We start from the raw sequence: 16,818 nt of genomic DNA, 5'->3' as shown, positions 1-16,818 counted from the left end.
TGTGTGTGTGTGTGTGTGTGTGTGTGTGTGTGGCGGGGAAGGGGGAAATGGAGGGTGGGGCTGGGAGTGCTGGGGCAGACGGGAGACACCTGGAGGCAGCGGTGGGGGACAAGAGGTGGAGCACTAGACAGTGGCAGGGCTGTGGGAAGAAGGAGGTTGCCGAAGCCTGGGGAGGAGAGGGGATCACCGGTGGGTGGGCCGGGAGGGGGATGGGGCATGGGGCGGGGCTTGAGGAGGGGGCGGGGCCCGGAAATGGGGAGGGGGTAGGATGGGGCATGGGGCGGAGCTGTGAGGAGGGGCTCCCGGAGGCGGTCCGGAGCGCGCAGGCGCGGAGCTCACCTGGCTCGATCTCGCCCTCGCGCTCCGCCAGCTGCTCGAAGTCGCGGATGATGGCGCGGGCCGCCAGGTGGTGGAAGGTGTCGCTCCACAGGTCGGCGTCGTGTGCCCCTCCCCGCTCCGGGCCGGGGGGCCCCAGCTCAAAGGTCACTTCCCACTGCAAACGTTGGCTGTCGCGCAAGCCCTTGACCACGGCCTTGCCCAGCACCGGGCCTGGAGTGGGGGGCCTGCCGGGATTGATCCGCTCCTCGGACTCTGCCGGGGGCTCCCAGTCCGAGGACGTCTCAGTCTCGAAGGCGGAAGGGTGATGGGACGGCTCTGTGGGCGGAGGGACAACCAGACGATGCTCTGAGCTGGGGCACAGAGGTCAACCCTCAGGGACGTCATTCCTCCCCAGGGCGCAGATATCACGAAGCAAGCACAGCCTTCTTTCCCCCACCCTCCACCTCAAGGAACACAGGAATCCTTCCCTAGGACAGCTGGATGGTATGGACCTGTCCCCAAAATGGGGCAGACCCACCTCCAGGAATCCAGTACCCGAGGTAGCCAGATAGGGTGGGGTGGGGACACCTGGGCAGCGAAGAGTGCAGCCACAGGGACATCTGGGAGCCTCAGTCAGCCCAAGGGCCAGGTTGATCGGGGAAAAGTGGGATTGGTGAGGTTCTCTGGCACGGATGGGCAACAGCCTGTCCTTCCCTCCAAGGGCACAGACAAAGGCATTTGCCCTCAATCCTATCATCTGACGCTGGGCTACAGCGAAGAATTCCTCCCTGTCCCCCGGTCAGGTCCTAGACCCTGTGGGCACTTACCTAGGTCCCCAGGGCTACGGCTGTCTGAGGCAGGCTTCAGGCTAGACCCAAGATCCGGCTCTTTCATGGGGCTCCAGGCCTGGGTCTCCTGGCTGGAAGGCAGGCTGGGCTGGCAGCCTTGGGGCAGCAGAGAGGGCCTGCGGGCTCCTGGGCCGTGGAGTCTGGGGCCCTGGCTCAGGTCCAGACCACTGTTCAGCAAGGGCTAGGAGTACAAGAGGGAGGGGAGGAGGCTGAGCTCCTACTGGCTGCCCCTTCCCTCCACCCCTAGCCACAGCTCTTTCCCTGGGCAGCCCAGGTCCTTCTGCAGTACCCGAGGACACATAACCTACTCTCCACTACCCATGAGAACCATCAACACAAATAATCCCAAAGCATGGATGAAGTCCAAACCATGGAAAACCATGGAAAATCACATACCATGGATAATATTCTAAACCCACTCTTTTTTTTGCCATAAAGTTTAAAACTTTGTGTGTGTGTTGGGAGGAGGCTAAAATTATCAGCCTTTTCCTTATGTCTTCTCATATGTCATGCTTAAAAGGTCTTTCCCACTCAAAAAAAATTCTAGAATTTTTATGATTTATTTTTGTTTGCTTAAATCTTTGACTCACATGAAATTTATTTTGGTGTAAAGAAATAGGAACCAGCCTTTCCTTGATTTTCTTAGTACAGATCTCAACACCATTTATTAAATATGGTTCATTCATTGAGTTTCTAAGGTTTATCAATTCCCTACCTCTATCCTATCAAAGCTCTCATGTACATTGGTTTTATTTCTGGACTTTCTCTTCTGTGTTGTGGATTTAATCTGTCTATTCTTGTGCTGGTACAAAAAACACCAAAAGGCAAGGGATAAACTGGGAAATATATCTGCAACACGCATGACAAAGATCATTTTCAAGAAAAAGCTCTTATAAATCACTGGGGCAGGGGGAGCAGAGGTAGACTATGGGTTCAGGGCATCTATAGGCAATTCACAGAAAAAGTATCCAATAAACCCATGAAAAAAATGCTCTGCCTCATGAGCATTGCTCTAAATTAAAATAAGTTATATGATTTTTTCCACCTTCCAGATTGGCAAATATTTAAACATTTGATGACACTCATTGTGGCCAACAGGGAGACAGGGTTTCTCTCGTGGACCGTTGATGGGAGTATGAACTTGAGGCACACTTGTGGGAGGACACTTCAGCAGTGTGCTTTTTTTTTTTTTAAAGATTTTATTTATTTTTATTTGAGAGAGAGAGAATGAGAGAGAGAGAGAGAGCATGAGAGGGGGGAGGGTCAGAGGGAGAAGCAGGCTCCTCGCCGAGCAGGGAGCCCGATGCGGGACTCGATCCTGGGACTCCAGGATCATGACCTGAGCCGAAGGTAGTCGCTTAACCGACTGAGCCACCCAGGCGCCCAGCAGTGTGCTATTAACATTAAATGTGCACAAGCTCATTTGACCCAACGATTCCATTTTTAGAAGTTCTGTGGAAATGCACAGGATGCGAATATCTTTGTGCATGTACTATAGATTTGTTGCAGTGTTGTTTGTAAAAGTGAATATCTGGACATTCTCAAAATGCTCATCAATAGGGGTTGACAAGTTATGGAAGATCCATGCAATGGAAGGCCACACAACAAACACTGAAATGAAAGAGTCAGATTTCTTCATACCCGTGTGGGAAGATGTCCAAGATCAAACATATTTTAAAAAAGTAAATTGCAACCATTCTGTATTTTGATTGTGGAGATATTTACATGACTATGCGTTCGTCAAAACTCACAGAACTGTTCACCAAAAAGAGGAATTTTACTGAATACCAAAAAAAAAAAAAAATTAGAAAGACATTAAAAGTGTAAATTGGAGATTTACTTTTGGATTTTAGAGCTATCCAATAATAATTGGATATAATTGGAGATTTACAATGTGATTATTCAAAACATATATGTGTGTTGCGTGTGTGTGTGTGTGTGTATTATTTCTGGAAGGAAACACTGAAAATCAGTGGGTTCGGGCACAGGGAAGGGGTAATTTTATTTTTACTTTATACCTGCCTGAACTGTTTGAGAGTTTTTATTGCAAACTCTAAGTATGTATTACTTCTGTAATTAAAGAATATTAAATTAATTAAATATGAATTTTGTGCCTCTGGGAGCACATATGCTTGGTAGGGGGAGAGGATGGGGGGGCAAAAGCACTTGCAAGATGAAACAGAAAAAGTGGACTCTCAGGTTTTTAGGTCAACAGTTAACCATGGAGGCTTTCTTATCTCTATCAAGTATTTATTGGGAAGAGGATTGTGCCTCTCCTTTAGATAAGGGCTCCTTAGGGCAGGGGCTGGGGTCCTCCTTCCTGTCTCCTCTGGACCTGAGGTCCTGGAGATGGTACAAGGGTGTGGGAGAAGAAAGGGACTGGTCACTGGTAGGACGGCCTCGGTAGGAGCTGGTATCCAGCCAGGGCTGCTGGGTCCCAAGAGGTCCTTAATCCCCATCTCCCATCAGAGGCTGGGATTCCCCTCACCCCTGCCCCACCATCACCTCCACACTGAGAAACGGACGCTGCTACAGTTTCCATGGCAACGGGTTAGTCTAAGATTCAGCCCTTCACCCAGCCAGAGGCTGCAGGAAGGGTGTATGTGTGTGCGTGTGCATGCATGTGTGTGCGTTTGTACAAGTGTGTTGGGGAGAATCAGATTGGAGAAGAAGCCGAGCAGGCGACCAGGGATACATGAGCAAAGATGCGTCAGAAGCAAGCAGGAGACAACAGATGCTAAGCTGCCCAGAGCTCTCACCAAGGAGAGTTGCATTTAAAGGACACCTACTGTATACCAGGGGTGCACCAGGCAGTTCATCTCCTATCAGCCATTGCCTGCAAGTCTTCCACTTAGAGTTGTCTCCCAGTCAATACCTGCTGATGGCAGTTAGCTCAATCAGCTGTACAAACTACTCTCCCCATTTCATAGATGGGGAAGTTGGGGCTCAGAGAGGGTAAGCAACATGTTTGAGGAGCGGAGTCCACCTGACTCCAAGATCAGTGTCTTCCAACCACATCAAATGATCCCTGACTAAGCACAGAGAAGGGCCTGCAGGGTCAAGGGGTCAATGTCTCTGCCCTTGGGGAGTGTAGGAGCTTATGGAGAGGCAGGGAGGGCTGGTGGTGGTGGGTGGGAGAGGGGAGACCGAAAGGGTCCTTTTATGGAATTTGACTCACAATGACAAAGCTACATGAAGCCCCTTTTTAAGAAAGTGGATAAGGTATGCAGATAATAACAAACACCAATTTGGTTTGGGACAGTATTTCTCCATCTGGTGATTTTACCCTCTTCCTCAGGGGAATTTGGCAATGAGTGCAGACAGTTTTGGTCATCATGGTTGAAGGTGGTATTCAGTTGATAGAGGCCATGCTGCCAAACATTCTACAATACACAGGACACCCCCTTCAACAAAGAATTATTGTGTCAATAGCACTGAGGTTGAGAAACTTTGGTCCAGCTGAACAGTGGGTGACTCTAATTCTGAGATGATCTCTGCCCTGAGTGAATGTACAACCCTTGGGATTTGCAGAAGGTGCAGTGTGAGGGAGGAGGGAAGTGAGGGCTTCGCAGGCAGAGGGTCCTGGGTTGCAATCCCCTGACTGGCTATGTGACCGTGGATAAGTCACTTGACCTTTCTGGCCCTCAATTTCCACATCTATACAGAGTGGGAGTGGTCAGCTCCCCCACTCCTTCCTCTCAGGAGTGCTATAAAACCAAATGAGTGTAGATGGGGCTGCTCTTTACCAGCTGGGAAGTGTTGCGTACAGAGAATGGGTGATGTCACTGAGTCCTGGGTACCATTATTAGAAAGGGGCTCAGGCAGATGAAGACCCCCCAAAATGAGGAAAAAGACACTCATTTTGCAGTATAAGTAGTGGACAGGCTCCATCCTTGTGGCTGAAGCAGGAGACAGCTCTCTCCCCGTCTATGGTCACCCCCCAACTCCAAACTGCCCTGCTCAGGTACCTGCAAATCAATCTGCCACCACGGGTCATCTGTGCTGGTCTGGTTGGTGAGGTCCTGAAGCTTGGCTTTCCGAAGTCGGTATCTCCTGGCAGGCACTGTGGGGTCGCTGGCTGTGGGGGCCCTTGGGGAGGGCTTGTGGTTGGTGATCTGGTTGGTGCTATATGCCCGCCGTCGCTGGGAAAAGTCTAGACCTGGGTGGGGGGTGACAAGGGGTGCCGTCAGGGTGGAGGTCAGTGGGGAAAGAGAGAGGGGCTTGCATGCTCCTTTCCTGCTTGGAACTTCTTGAGTTATCCATGGCTTGCCTGCTGAAATATTTGTAGATGTCTCACCTCCCTTGGCGTTCAAAGCCTTATGTAAACTGGTCCTAATCCATCTATCCGGCTACTGTCCTTTCTGCTCCTTTTTCAATGTACTGTGTGCTCCAGATGTACCAGATGAGCAATCACTTGTGTATGTGTTTTCTAGTTTTCTAGGTGTCACATTTCTACGTCTTTGCTCAGCCAGTTTCTACTGCCTGGAATCTCCTCTCCCATCCCACTTCTAAGAATCTGTGCCTTCATTATGTCTCTTGATATCGTCTAACAATGTGTCTTTCCTTGGGACCCCCCCCACAGCTTATTAAACTTTGCTGTGGTCCCTGTCACTCTGCTTCTATCAAAGTTAGAGCCAACTGTATCTCTTCCACTAGGCAGAGAGTTTCTGAAGGACAAGAGTCCATGTTTGCATCATCCTTGCTTCCCACGCTGTGTTCAGGACTTAGCCATGGTAGGTGATCAATAAATGCCCTATGAATGGAAATTAGCACCATAAAGAGGCTTTGGATGCAAACAGCTCTGGACCTGTCTGTACCCTCCCTCTTGCAGGTTTCATGAGCTTAGCCAAGTTGCTTAAGGGCTCCAAGCCTCAGTTTCATCATCTATAAAATCGGTGGAATAGGATCCATCCCTACAGCTGCTAACTATTCAGTGAGATTCTTTGTATAAAGTGCTCAGCACATAGTAAGTGCTCCACAAAATGTAGCCATCGTGGCCTTCCTGAAGAGAGAGCGAAGCACAAGGAACAGCAGACTAACCAGGATTAGTGGTGGAGTCTCCGATGGATGGCTGGGCATCTTTGGGCTGCCTCAGGTTGAAGTGTGACTTCACACTCTTGGCACAGTTTCTGCTGTCTGGGCTGGGCCCCTCATCCTGGGAGTGGTAGAAGACGGAGCTGCTGGACCCCTGAGAGTGCAGCATGCTGTACCGTCTCCTCTTGTCCTGGAGGGAGGGAGAGAAATGAGGGCTGGGAGTGGGGCTAGATGTCAGAAAGAACACCTGTAGGGCAGGCCGGGTGTGACGGGAGGTGGTGGGCGTTCCATCTTTGAGGATCTAGAATAACAGGAAAGCTTTTTGCTTGCTTGAGTAATTTAGGTAGACTTCTGTTCAAGAGATGGTGAATGGAACCAACTCTTCATAACATTTATATTGTTTATATATATATATATATATTTAAAGATTTTATTTATTTATTTGACAGAGAGAGACACAGCAAGAGAGGGAACACAGCAGGGGGAGAGGGAGAAGCAGGCTTCCCTCAGAGCAGGGAGCTGAATGCGGGGCTCGATCCCAGGACCCCGGGATCATGACCTGAGCCGAAGGCAGATGCTTAATGACTGAGCCACCCAGGCACCCCCTATATTGTTTATATTTTTAATTATCTTCTTTATTTAAAAAAATTTTTAAAGGTAATTCTCAGTGCCACTGCTGTCTCCAAGTAGGTAACCAAAATTAACAAAATGAACCATCTGCTCCTTCCATTCCATTCTCCACGATATAAACATATATATAAAACATAAGGGCTTTGGGGATAATTTTTATTTTACAAGAACTGGACTATATTACTTACATTTACTTACATTTACATGTATCTTGAATTTTGCACTTAACACATTTTGGAAATCCTGCATATCAACTCTTCTTTTTAACTTTTGACTGCACAATATTCTAGCACTCCTTATTTTTAAGCATTTGCTTTGTGGCCATTTATTTTGCACCACAAAAAAATTGCTACAGTGAATCCTTGGACATAAATCTATTACATCACTTTTATTTCTAGGTGTTAGATTCTTAGAAGGGATTTCTAGGCTGAGAAGTTATGTATTTCTAATTTCATTAGTTATTTCTAGATTGCTTTCCAGGAGGGCAAGTCATATTTACACCACAATGGGCAAGGGTACCTTTCCCCAAGAGCCCTGCTAGTACCAGGAGAAAACTTTGCCAGTCTCATGGGTAAGGAAAGGAGAAGGCATTTATTTGAGGATCCATTCCAGTGGTAGGGTCCGTTGATGATCTGCTGCCTCCGAGACCTCCAAGGAGGGTCTAGACTGTTCAAAGACCGACCAACATTCTGTTTAGCATCTTCTCCCTACATTTGAACACCCCACTCTCCATAACACAGTAACCATTACCCTGACATGATTCTTAGGAGATAGTATAACATACTAAAAGCTGGAAATATCACACACAATTCTCACTTCTCTTGCAAGATTGAAAACACCTTTAACACAGAGCCCACGCTGGGGTGGGGTCACCCAGTTGAGATGGCCGTGTGCCATCCAGTTTGCTATATTCCTCACCACCCCTCTTGCCTCTCTGTGGACTCCGTGATAATTGCTATCCTTCATGGCGTTTTCCCCTTTTATTTTTAGAAGTCCATTTCATTCATTCTATACCTGCCCAGTCCCTCTAGGCAATGAGTTGGTGTCTCCTGCTTAAAAATAAAACGAGATGGCAAATCCTTCAAGCAGGCATAGAGAGACTCACTAAAGAGGAGAGATGGGGAAATTTCAGGCAATTCCCCACATTTTAGCATGAATTCCACCTTCCTTTGAGAAGTTTCTCACTTTTATCTCACTTCTGTCACCACAGACAAGAGAATGATCCATGTAAGTAAAACACAAACTTTTCTAAGGAGACATGACCTGAATAGAGCTTTTGGGGAAAGAAACCTGAGTGCAGTTGTTCTGAACTGAGTTGTTTGTCAAAATCACTTTGGGGCGATTATGTCAAATGCAGGTTCCTGGGCCTTACCCTCAAAGACTTTTATTCAGTAGACCTGGGTTGGAGCTTGGGTTCTGCGTTTTATTTATTATTATTATTACTTTTTAAATTAAATTAAAATTTATTTAAATTCAATTAATTAACATATAGTATATTATTAGTTTCAGAGGTAGAGTTCAGTGACTCTGCATTTTATTTTATTTATTTTACTTTTTAAAAGATTTTTATTTATTTATTTGAGAGAGAGAGAGAGAGAGAGAGAATGATAGAGAGCATGAGAGTGGGGAGGGTCAGAGGGAGAAGCAGACTTCCTGCTGAGCCAGCAGCCCGATGCGGGGACTTGATCCTGGGACTCCAGGATCATGACCTGAGCCAAAGTCAGTTGCTTAACCAACTGAGCCACCTAGGTGCACCTATTTTATTTTTTAAAAAGATTTTTATTTATTTGAGAGAGAGATAGTTGGAGGGGCAGAGGGGGTAGAGAATCCTGAGGCAGACTCCCTGCTGAGTGCAGAGCTCCACATAGGACTCGATCCCAGGCTCCTTAGATCAAGACCCTGAGCCAAAATCTAGAGTTGGCCACTTAACCCAACTGAGCCACCCAGGTGCCCCTTGGGCTCTGCATTTTAGACACATTCCCCCAGTTTTTCTGCTGCAGGGGATCTTAAGAACCACATGTTGCAATGATAGCATTTACCCAAGAAGTGTCACCATGACCACATGCCCATGGCCTGGCAACCAGACCCCAAAACTGTAGACCGAGATCCAATTAGTTCCTAGTGGCCACCAATAGCCTTTCCAGCTCAGGATGGTTTTGTGGGTAATGTTCTGGAGCCCCGCTGTTCTGGAATGTCTAAGATACTTACAGATCTGGGATGGGAGATGTATAAGGAGGCATCACACACAATGCCATATCCCACCAGCCGCTCTCCGGGGAAGAGGGAGCTGGTGCTCACAGGCGAGATCAGGACCTCGGTGGTCTCGGGGAAGACCCACTCCACAGTTACATCACTCAGGACTGGGGCCATGGCCTTCTTCAGGGATTTGATCATCTGTTAGGCAGGGTCAGAACACAGGTTGGGGGCACATGTGAGCAGGGGCATGCAGAGATGAGGAGCACAGAGACCATGTGGGTATGAGCATGATGGGGTGTGAGCAAAGAAGACACGATAGGCCTTGGGGTGGCTTGTTCAGCAGTGAACGTGCCTCTGAGCTTCTTAGACTACTAGAATGTCAGAGTTGGAGCAGATCTTGCTTCTCTAAGCTTAGCATTTTATAATGAGGACATCTAAGACCCAAAGAAAGTTTGTGTCAAAGCATGGACTGGATAGTGATCTTGAGCAAGTTAATTTGCCTTGCTGGGCCTCTGTTTCCTTTTCCGATAAAGTGAGTTAGTAATTTTCAACTCTCAATGTAGTTGGGAGGATTAGCTGAGATACTGGATTTGAAGTCGCTGCCTCATGATAGGTGTTCAATAAATGACAGCTGTGGTTTTGCATCACTTAGGCTGATTTCTTCAAATGTACTGCAGAGCTGGAGAAAAATGATTTGGGGATTGTGCAAGCCGTAAGGGTGCACTCCCAGATCCCCCTTGGAGGAAGACTGTGTCCTTTTTCTGCAATGTCGTTAGGTGATAGTCTCCAGATGCAGCCCCAGCTTTCCAGCCAAGACCACACCTCTCTCTGGAAGCCCTCAGGCAATGACTGAGCACGGCAGGGATACGAGTGTTGGCATTCCAGCCCAATTTGACTACCTAATGGGTGATCTTTGCTCCAGAGCTCCCTGTTGGGTTGGCTGAGACCTTGCCAGACTCGCAGTCTGAAGCTCTCCCTGCTCAATCCTTTCACGGGTACGCATGTGCATTACGGGCTGAAGAGTTCTCCTTCCTGCTTCTTCCTCTTTTTTCTTTCACAGACATTATCCCCCAACGAACCTCTTGTAGTTATGAGCTTCTTAAAACCTGCTCTGTCTCTGCTTCCTGGAGGATCTGGACTGACCCAAGGATTTTTTAAGAGTTCGGTTATTAGTGCCAACTGTGCAGAAAATGGAGAGATGACTACAATCTCCTTGATTTCTGGGTCCTTTAGATGCCTCTGAGCCACCATTTGTCATCATCAGGAATGTGGCCAGAAATGACCCCCAACACAACTCCAGATCCATAGAGGCAGTGACTCTTTCAGAAGTCCCAGTCCTGCCCAGCCAGTGGATGGAGCATGTGATCCAGTGGCTGGAGACCAGTGGATCTAGTGTCCTGTACTAACTCCAGGAGTTGCCTGCTCTGTGGCCTCTACCTCTCTGATTCTCACTGGGGTGTATAGTGGCCTAGTGGGGAGCTTAGACTTGGATGAAATGAAATCCCAGCCCCACCACTGAGTTGCTGTATGACCGGTCTGGGCCTCTGAGGTACCAGCACCAAAGAGACTGAGCCCCTTTCTCCTACCTTGGGTTGGAGCCGTTCTCCCTCCACCAGGAACTCAGCACTGCCCTTGGACACAGTTGCCAACCCTCTCACCAGTCTGTGGCAGACGTTGGGTCCAATTCCAAAGCTGTAGCACCTGGGGGAAGGGGAGGAGAGAGGGTGCTATTTCCCACCCTCTGTGTCCTCTTTGTCCCTTTGGTGGGGAAAGGGACAGAGCATGATCCAGCAGAGCTATCTTAGAGCTGATCCTAGCATCAGGCAGAGGGTGAAGGAGAAGGCAGAGGGCCATCAGTGGGCACTCACATTCACAACAGCCCATTAACTCCCACCCCAGGACAGAGTCAAAGCAGCAAGAAGGACTTCCTCCACCTAGGCTGCCCTTTGGGAGCTATATGCAGAGGTATGGTGTTATCTCATCCCACCTGAACTCTTGAGGGAAAAAGGCAAACTTGGAAGTTAGCTACACCACCCTAGAAAACAAGCACTGTAGGAACTGGAGTTCTCTCCTTTCCTTCTGGCATTTTCCATGATGCCCCACTTCCGGCACCCCCAGCCCAGGGCAGCCCAGGATAACCAAGGCCTAGACCTTCAGCCTGTGCCCACCTGGTGGAGAAGGCATGGTTTCGCAGCAGTTCTAGCACCTTGCCGGTGTTGTTGACGGCACCATCTGTGATCAGGAAGAGAAGCCGTGGGTGGCCTCGGCGCACTGGCTGCCGGGTGATCCACTTGAGCGGGGAAAGGATGTTGGTGCCACCCATGTCAGCACGCATTGTCTGGATGTTATCACAGGCCATGGCCACGCTCTCCTGCAGGGAAGGGTCATGGACAGGGAAGATAGCCCCCAGCATCACCATATGGCACCAAGACTGTAAGCCCCCTGGAGGATGGATCCTTTGTTTCCCTAGATCTTAGATCCATGGATCCAGGGATGCCTTAGATCCATGCACAGGAGGAACGGATGGCCACTCATCTGGTGTGATTCTGCCCAATAGCACCCCCTATGAATGCCCTAAATGCTGTTCGTGGTGTACTAACTTACCACTGTCCTTTCTTTGCTCCTCATTAAAAATATAAACACCCCTGGAAAAGGCAGCACATCAAGCTCCAATTGCTCCGTACAAATGAGTGTCCTTTTCCGATGAGCGAGGCAGGAGGTGTAGTGGTAAGACCATTATACTAGAAATCTTAAGACTCAAGTTCTGGCCTGCCTGTGTGCTAATCCCTACAGTACTTTGAAGAAATCATGTGCCCAATGTGGGCTTCAGATTCCCTTCCTCCTGGATCAACACTGTGGAACCCAACTGGCCAAGGACTCCTGGCACCGGATGGACATCAGATGTTCTGCTCCTGATTCATGAAGATGCTCTTTCAACACCTGTGCTTGGGATAATGGCATCTATCAAAAGTCTTGAAATGGATATGTACCTTCTGAGCCAACAAGACTAAGGATTTATCCCAAGGGAATCATTAAGGATGGGTGTGGAGTCTTCGCTACAAAGATGACTGAGGAGAAAAATATGGAAGCAACTGACATGCTCAACTGTAGGGATTTAATTCAATAGGTCCTGATTGATCCGTGTAGTGAAATACTAGGCAGCCATTAAAATTATCTTGCAGATTAATATTACTGACACGGAACTATGCTCATGATAGGCTGTTGTGTTAGAAAGTAGGTTACAGAATGGTATGGCCCGTCTAATCCTATCATTATTAAAAATGTATCTCACTAATACGTGGAATTTGAGAAAAAAGACAGAGGATCATAGGGGAAGGGAGAGAAAAATAAAACAAGACGAAACCAGAGATGGAGACAAACCATAAGAGACTCTTAATCTCAGGAAACAAACTGAGGGTTGCTGGAGTGGAGGGGTGGGTGGGAGGGATGGGGTGGCTGGGTGATGGACATTGGGGAGGGTATGTGCTATGGTGAGTGCTGTGAATTGTGTAAGACTGATGAATCACAGACCTGTGATACCTGTGTACCCCTGAAACAAATAATACATTATATGTTAATAAAAAATAAATTAAAAAATGTGTGTAAACACATAGAACAAGGTCTGGAGGGATTTATACTGAGCTTGTAATGGTGGTCTTTTTTTTTTCTGATGTGATCATGGGAGACTTTTCAATTTTTCTTTTTGATTATCCGGATTTAAAAATTGTGGGACAATCAATATATATAATTTTTTGTATTTTAAAAACCTATAAAGTTATTTTTCATTGAAACGTGTTCTTCCTTTCTCCCTCCCCTCCCTTAAGTTTTTTCTTCCTGTTCCTAGACCTGGACAGGATATGCACCAGTTGTGAGTGTGCTGCTGGGGCCCCAGTCCTCTTGTTCTAAATTGTAGTTTGAGCCTTGTGAGTTCTATTCTTAGCCCACCTCCCCACTTATTCACTCTGTAACCCCTTACAATTCGCTCCTTTAGTTCAACCTTACACGAGTCTATCGTTCTCTTGAAACAGAAGCAGGATATATCCTCTCTCTACCCCTTCCTTGAACCCCCTCTCCATGCACACCCATACTTTGCCCAAAATGGTCCTTATTTTAAAGAGGAGGGATGTCAGAAAACGAGATGTCAGCAAATGGCCTACTCAGAGACAGCCTCTCTAGTTCTCTGCTGTGGGCATCATTGAGTTTCCACAGGGCGTGTGGGCGGCAGCTTCTGAGGCAGGCCTCAGGGTTACCCACACTTTCTTTTTCTTCTTTTCCTCTGCTCCTCACCACCCACCCATTCTGGACCCAGCCCTGGCCCCTCCTTACCTCACTGTAGGTCTGACTGGAAGGGAAGAGGGTCTTAAATGTGGATCCAAACCCAATGACATTGAAGAGGCAGGCTGGCATGAGGCTCTTTAGAGCCACCAGCATGGCATCCTGGCGGGCGAGAGAGGGATTTTCAGAGCTCTGGAAGGAGTTACTGGCTGCCACCACCCAGCAGTATTCTTATCCCAGCACAGAAGCAGCCTCCAGACGGGCTTTCACCCCACTGCCCGCACCCAACAGTAACTTCTCCCTCAGATCAAGAAATTTGCTGACAGCAACCAGAGGCTGGACCAAAGCCATCATCATAAAACTTCTCATCCGTGTAGCAAGTCCAACTTCTCAAAGCCCTTCTATTATGCTTACCAGTTCCATTTCACCTCCTGCTGACCCTGAGAGGTTAGAGAGAGCAGGGAGCATCCACTCCCTTCTGCAGAAACGAAATCGACATCCAAGGGAGGCACGTGGCTGAGCGGGGGGCACACTGTGGGTGGAACAGGCTTTCATCCAGGCCCTTCTGCATCCTACGTGCCCTACCTAGGGTTGACTCTCTAATTAACAAGTCTCTTAGGGGCAGTCTCTTCAGCTCATATTTGTAAAATGCCCAGGAGATACTTTACATGCATTACTTCATCTTTCCATGACCTCACCATGACAAAAGGGGGATCTGGAGCAGAGAATCTGTGCAGTCTCCTCTCTACTGTAAAGAGGCATGGATGTTTGCATCCTCACCATGACCCTTTAGGCAGGCACAATATTATCCCCATTTTATACAAGAGAAAACTGAGGCACAGAGAGGTGCGCTGACTCATTGGTGAGCATTCTGAAAGTAGCGCCCCCAAAGTCTGGGAACATTACAGAGTCCTAATCGGCTTTACCATGCAACACCAGGAGCCCTTGATGAGTTCTGTTGAAATGAATAATCACAAAGAGGAAAGGTGGAGGAGATGGTGGGAGGGATGACGATGATGACGATGATGATGGTAGCACCAGGCAACAGTAAATCTCAAGCAACTACTATGTGCCAAACCCTGTGCTGAGCACTTTCTATTAATTATCTCATTTAATCTCTATAACATGTATTACAGCACAGTGGATAAGAAAATACATGTTGAAGTTAGCCATCTGTGGGTTTAAATCTCACTTTTATCATGACTAACTTGACCCTGGACTAGTTAGGTCACCCCTCGGAACCTCAGCTTGGCATGTAGTAAGCATTCAGTGAATGGTTACCATCACCAACCCAATGAGAAACGTATGAATAGCAACATCGCTGTTTTACAGATAAGGAAACTGAGGCTCAGAAGGTTAAGACGTTGCACTGGATCACAAAACTTAAGAACAAGACAGCTTTTAAAACATAGCTCCCGAGATCATTATTCATGTTGGCTCTCTGCCGTGGCACAGAGCTCGGGAATGAGGGGCTCTCCCTCGTCCCCAAGTAGCTTATTGATGGCACCCCGGGGATCTCAGCATGACTTCAGAGAGAAAAACTGTTTGTGTTCCAGAATCTAGAAGGAAGCAGTTGCAACTGGATCTTGGCATCTTCCACAGCATACAGCCTTGCAGGCTCCACAGACCTGCAGCCCCTCTCCCATCCCCCTCTGTAAACATCGAACAGTAACATCAATGTTCCCTCATCTCTTTTTTGCCCATGTCAATACATTTTGTTTCTCTACAAAAAAAGTCAGTATCTCCTTATTTTTTCATTAGCCACTAATGAATATTCCTGCTAGCAGGAGACTCTGCTGATCCATACAGATTGTCTCTGCTCACACCTATTAGAGTTTTAAAACCATGTTTTTGGCAGCCAGTGGTAGCTGGAGAATGAGACCAGCTGCAGGAGATTAAATTGGCTGAACTTTCCCCCTTTGTGCGGCTGTTCAGATCTCTATTCTCTCCCACCTTCCTAAGCCTAGTTTTTCCTAAAACAGTCTACCTAATGGGCCGCAGTTAATGACCCAAGCAAAACCCGCCTATGGCCTCATTGCCAGTGGGGAAAGGAGTGTGTGCCCTGAGTAGTTTCTGCACCTTTCTCTAAAAAGGGGCATGTGTAGCAGAATGGATTGTGCCAGGGCAAAGCCATTTGTGAAGGGATGACCTTGAGCTCAGTGAGCTGAACTGGAAAAGAGAGCAGGAGAGACTCCAAAGGGGAAAGGGACTGAGAGGAGAGCCAGAGGAAGTTATTGTCTGAACATTCTGGAAGGTAAAGGTTGGAAAGGTCTTTAGTTCAGGAAATGGATTTCCATTCATAAACTAACTCCATTTAACTGGTAGTAACAGCCTGGAACCCAGAGATGACAAGGATATAGAGAATGAGTCCAAGCTCAGCATGAGAAAAAATGCCATGGTCAATTATTGATGTCTGTCTGGCCTTGGGAGAGGGGAACAAAGGGACATGTGACATATGTTTGCCCTTCCTGAATTAATCTTTCCTTCTCATTTTATAGAAAGGATAACTGGATCCCAGAGGTGAGAAGCAACTTGTCCAAAGCCACATAGCAAGTCAGTGGCAGAATGATCCCCAAACCCAGCTATTGCTCTTTCTACTAAGCCATGCAGCAGAAATGACATAATCAGAGAAGAGAGCTTTTCTCAGTAGAGAGGTATTATCATTCCCTATCAGCAGGGTAAGGAAAATGAGCACTGATCCAACATAGGGAAGGCTTTGATTTCCTCATTAGCTCTGTGATGCTGGGGAAAACACTTGGCCTCTTGGGGACTCAGTCTCCTTACCTGGAAAATGGCAGGGAAAATGGATTAAATGCTCTCTAAGAGACATCATAAGATCCCATGATACTTGAGAGTAACTGAAGAGATGTCTTACAAATTGATACAGCTATGGAATGAAATACACATGGCCACAACGGCCTGGAGTGTGCTTCAGCAGGACTATGGACAGCTCCCCAGTCTAATTCTTGCCTTTGATGGAGGGCAGAGGTCGGGGAGAAGGTGACAACCAGTCCTGCACCTCAGTGTCAAGAGGCTTCAAATGGGAACTTTGGTCTCATACATGATTGCTCAGTCATACTTCAAGACTAAACCCGGTCATAGCAAGCCCGAGGAGATAGCGGGTATCACAGATCCCACCCAACCCCTCTCCTCCTTGTCAGTCCTGTTGCCCTGGAAACAAGAGTTTTCTCCAGGGACAAACTAGGGGGAGGGATGAAATTTCAGGTGACAGCAGAGCCTTCTAACTTCTTATTCCCGCATCCTTCATTTCCTTGAACTATGCGCCTTTACCCAGTTCAATAAACAGCGACTGGGGGCTTTTTATGCATAAGTACAGAGCCGGGCTCCATGGGGAGAGATAGATGAGAAAGATCTGGTCCTTTCCCTTAATGAGTTCATAACTCCAGAGGAGGAGACACCACATCCACACAACCAAAAATACCAAGAAGAGCTAGACAATGCCATAATGGAGGCGAGTAATCTCCTGAGGGAGATGAAACACTTCTGGATACGCAGG

At 47.6% G+C, this 16,818-nt stretch overlaps 1 protein-coding gene across 1 annotated transcript in view; it reads right to left on the bottom strand.

Annotated features, from left to right (window-relative positions):
- VWA5B1 (von Willebrand factor A domain containing 5B1) overlaps positions 1-16,818 on the bottom strand; it is a 39,546-nt gene that overhangs the window by 10,340 nt on the left and 12,388 nt on the right. Inside the window, exons 8-15 of the mRNA XM_021683523.1 lie at positions 13,353-13,463; positions 11,195-11,397; positions 10,613-10,727; positions 9,039-9,224; positions 6,207-6,390; positions 5,135-5,325; positions 1,146-1,347; positions 340-654 (exon numbers count right to left, since the gene is read on the bottom strand). Of these exons, the coding sequence (XP_021539198.1) occupies positions 340-654; positions 1,146-1,347; positions 5,135-5,325; positions 6,207-6,390; positions 9,039-9,224; positions 10,613-10,727; positions 11,195-11,397; positions 13,353-13,463 (1,507 nt within the window). The remainder of the gene's footprint in view (positions 1-339; positions 655-1,145; positions 1,348-5,134; positions 5,326-6,206; positions 6,391-9,038; positions 9,225-10,612; positions 10,728-11,194; positions 11,398-13,352; positions 13,464-16,818) is intronic.

The sequence above is a fragment of the Neomonachus schauinslandi genome, chromosome 4, assembly GCF_002201575.2.
Source record: "Neomonachus schauinslandi chromosome 4, ASM220157v2, whole genome shotgun sequence".
In the NCBI taxonomy this organism is placed as follows: Eukaryota; Metazoa; Chordata; class Mammalia; order Carnivora; family Phocidae; genus Neomonachus; species Neomonachus schauinslandi.
This window is presented reverse-complemented; position numbering and strand designations above follow the sequence as displayed.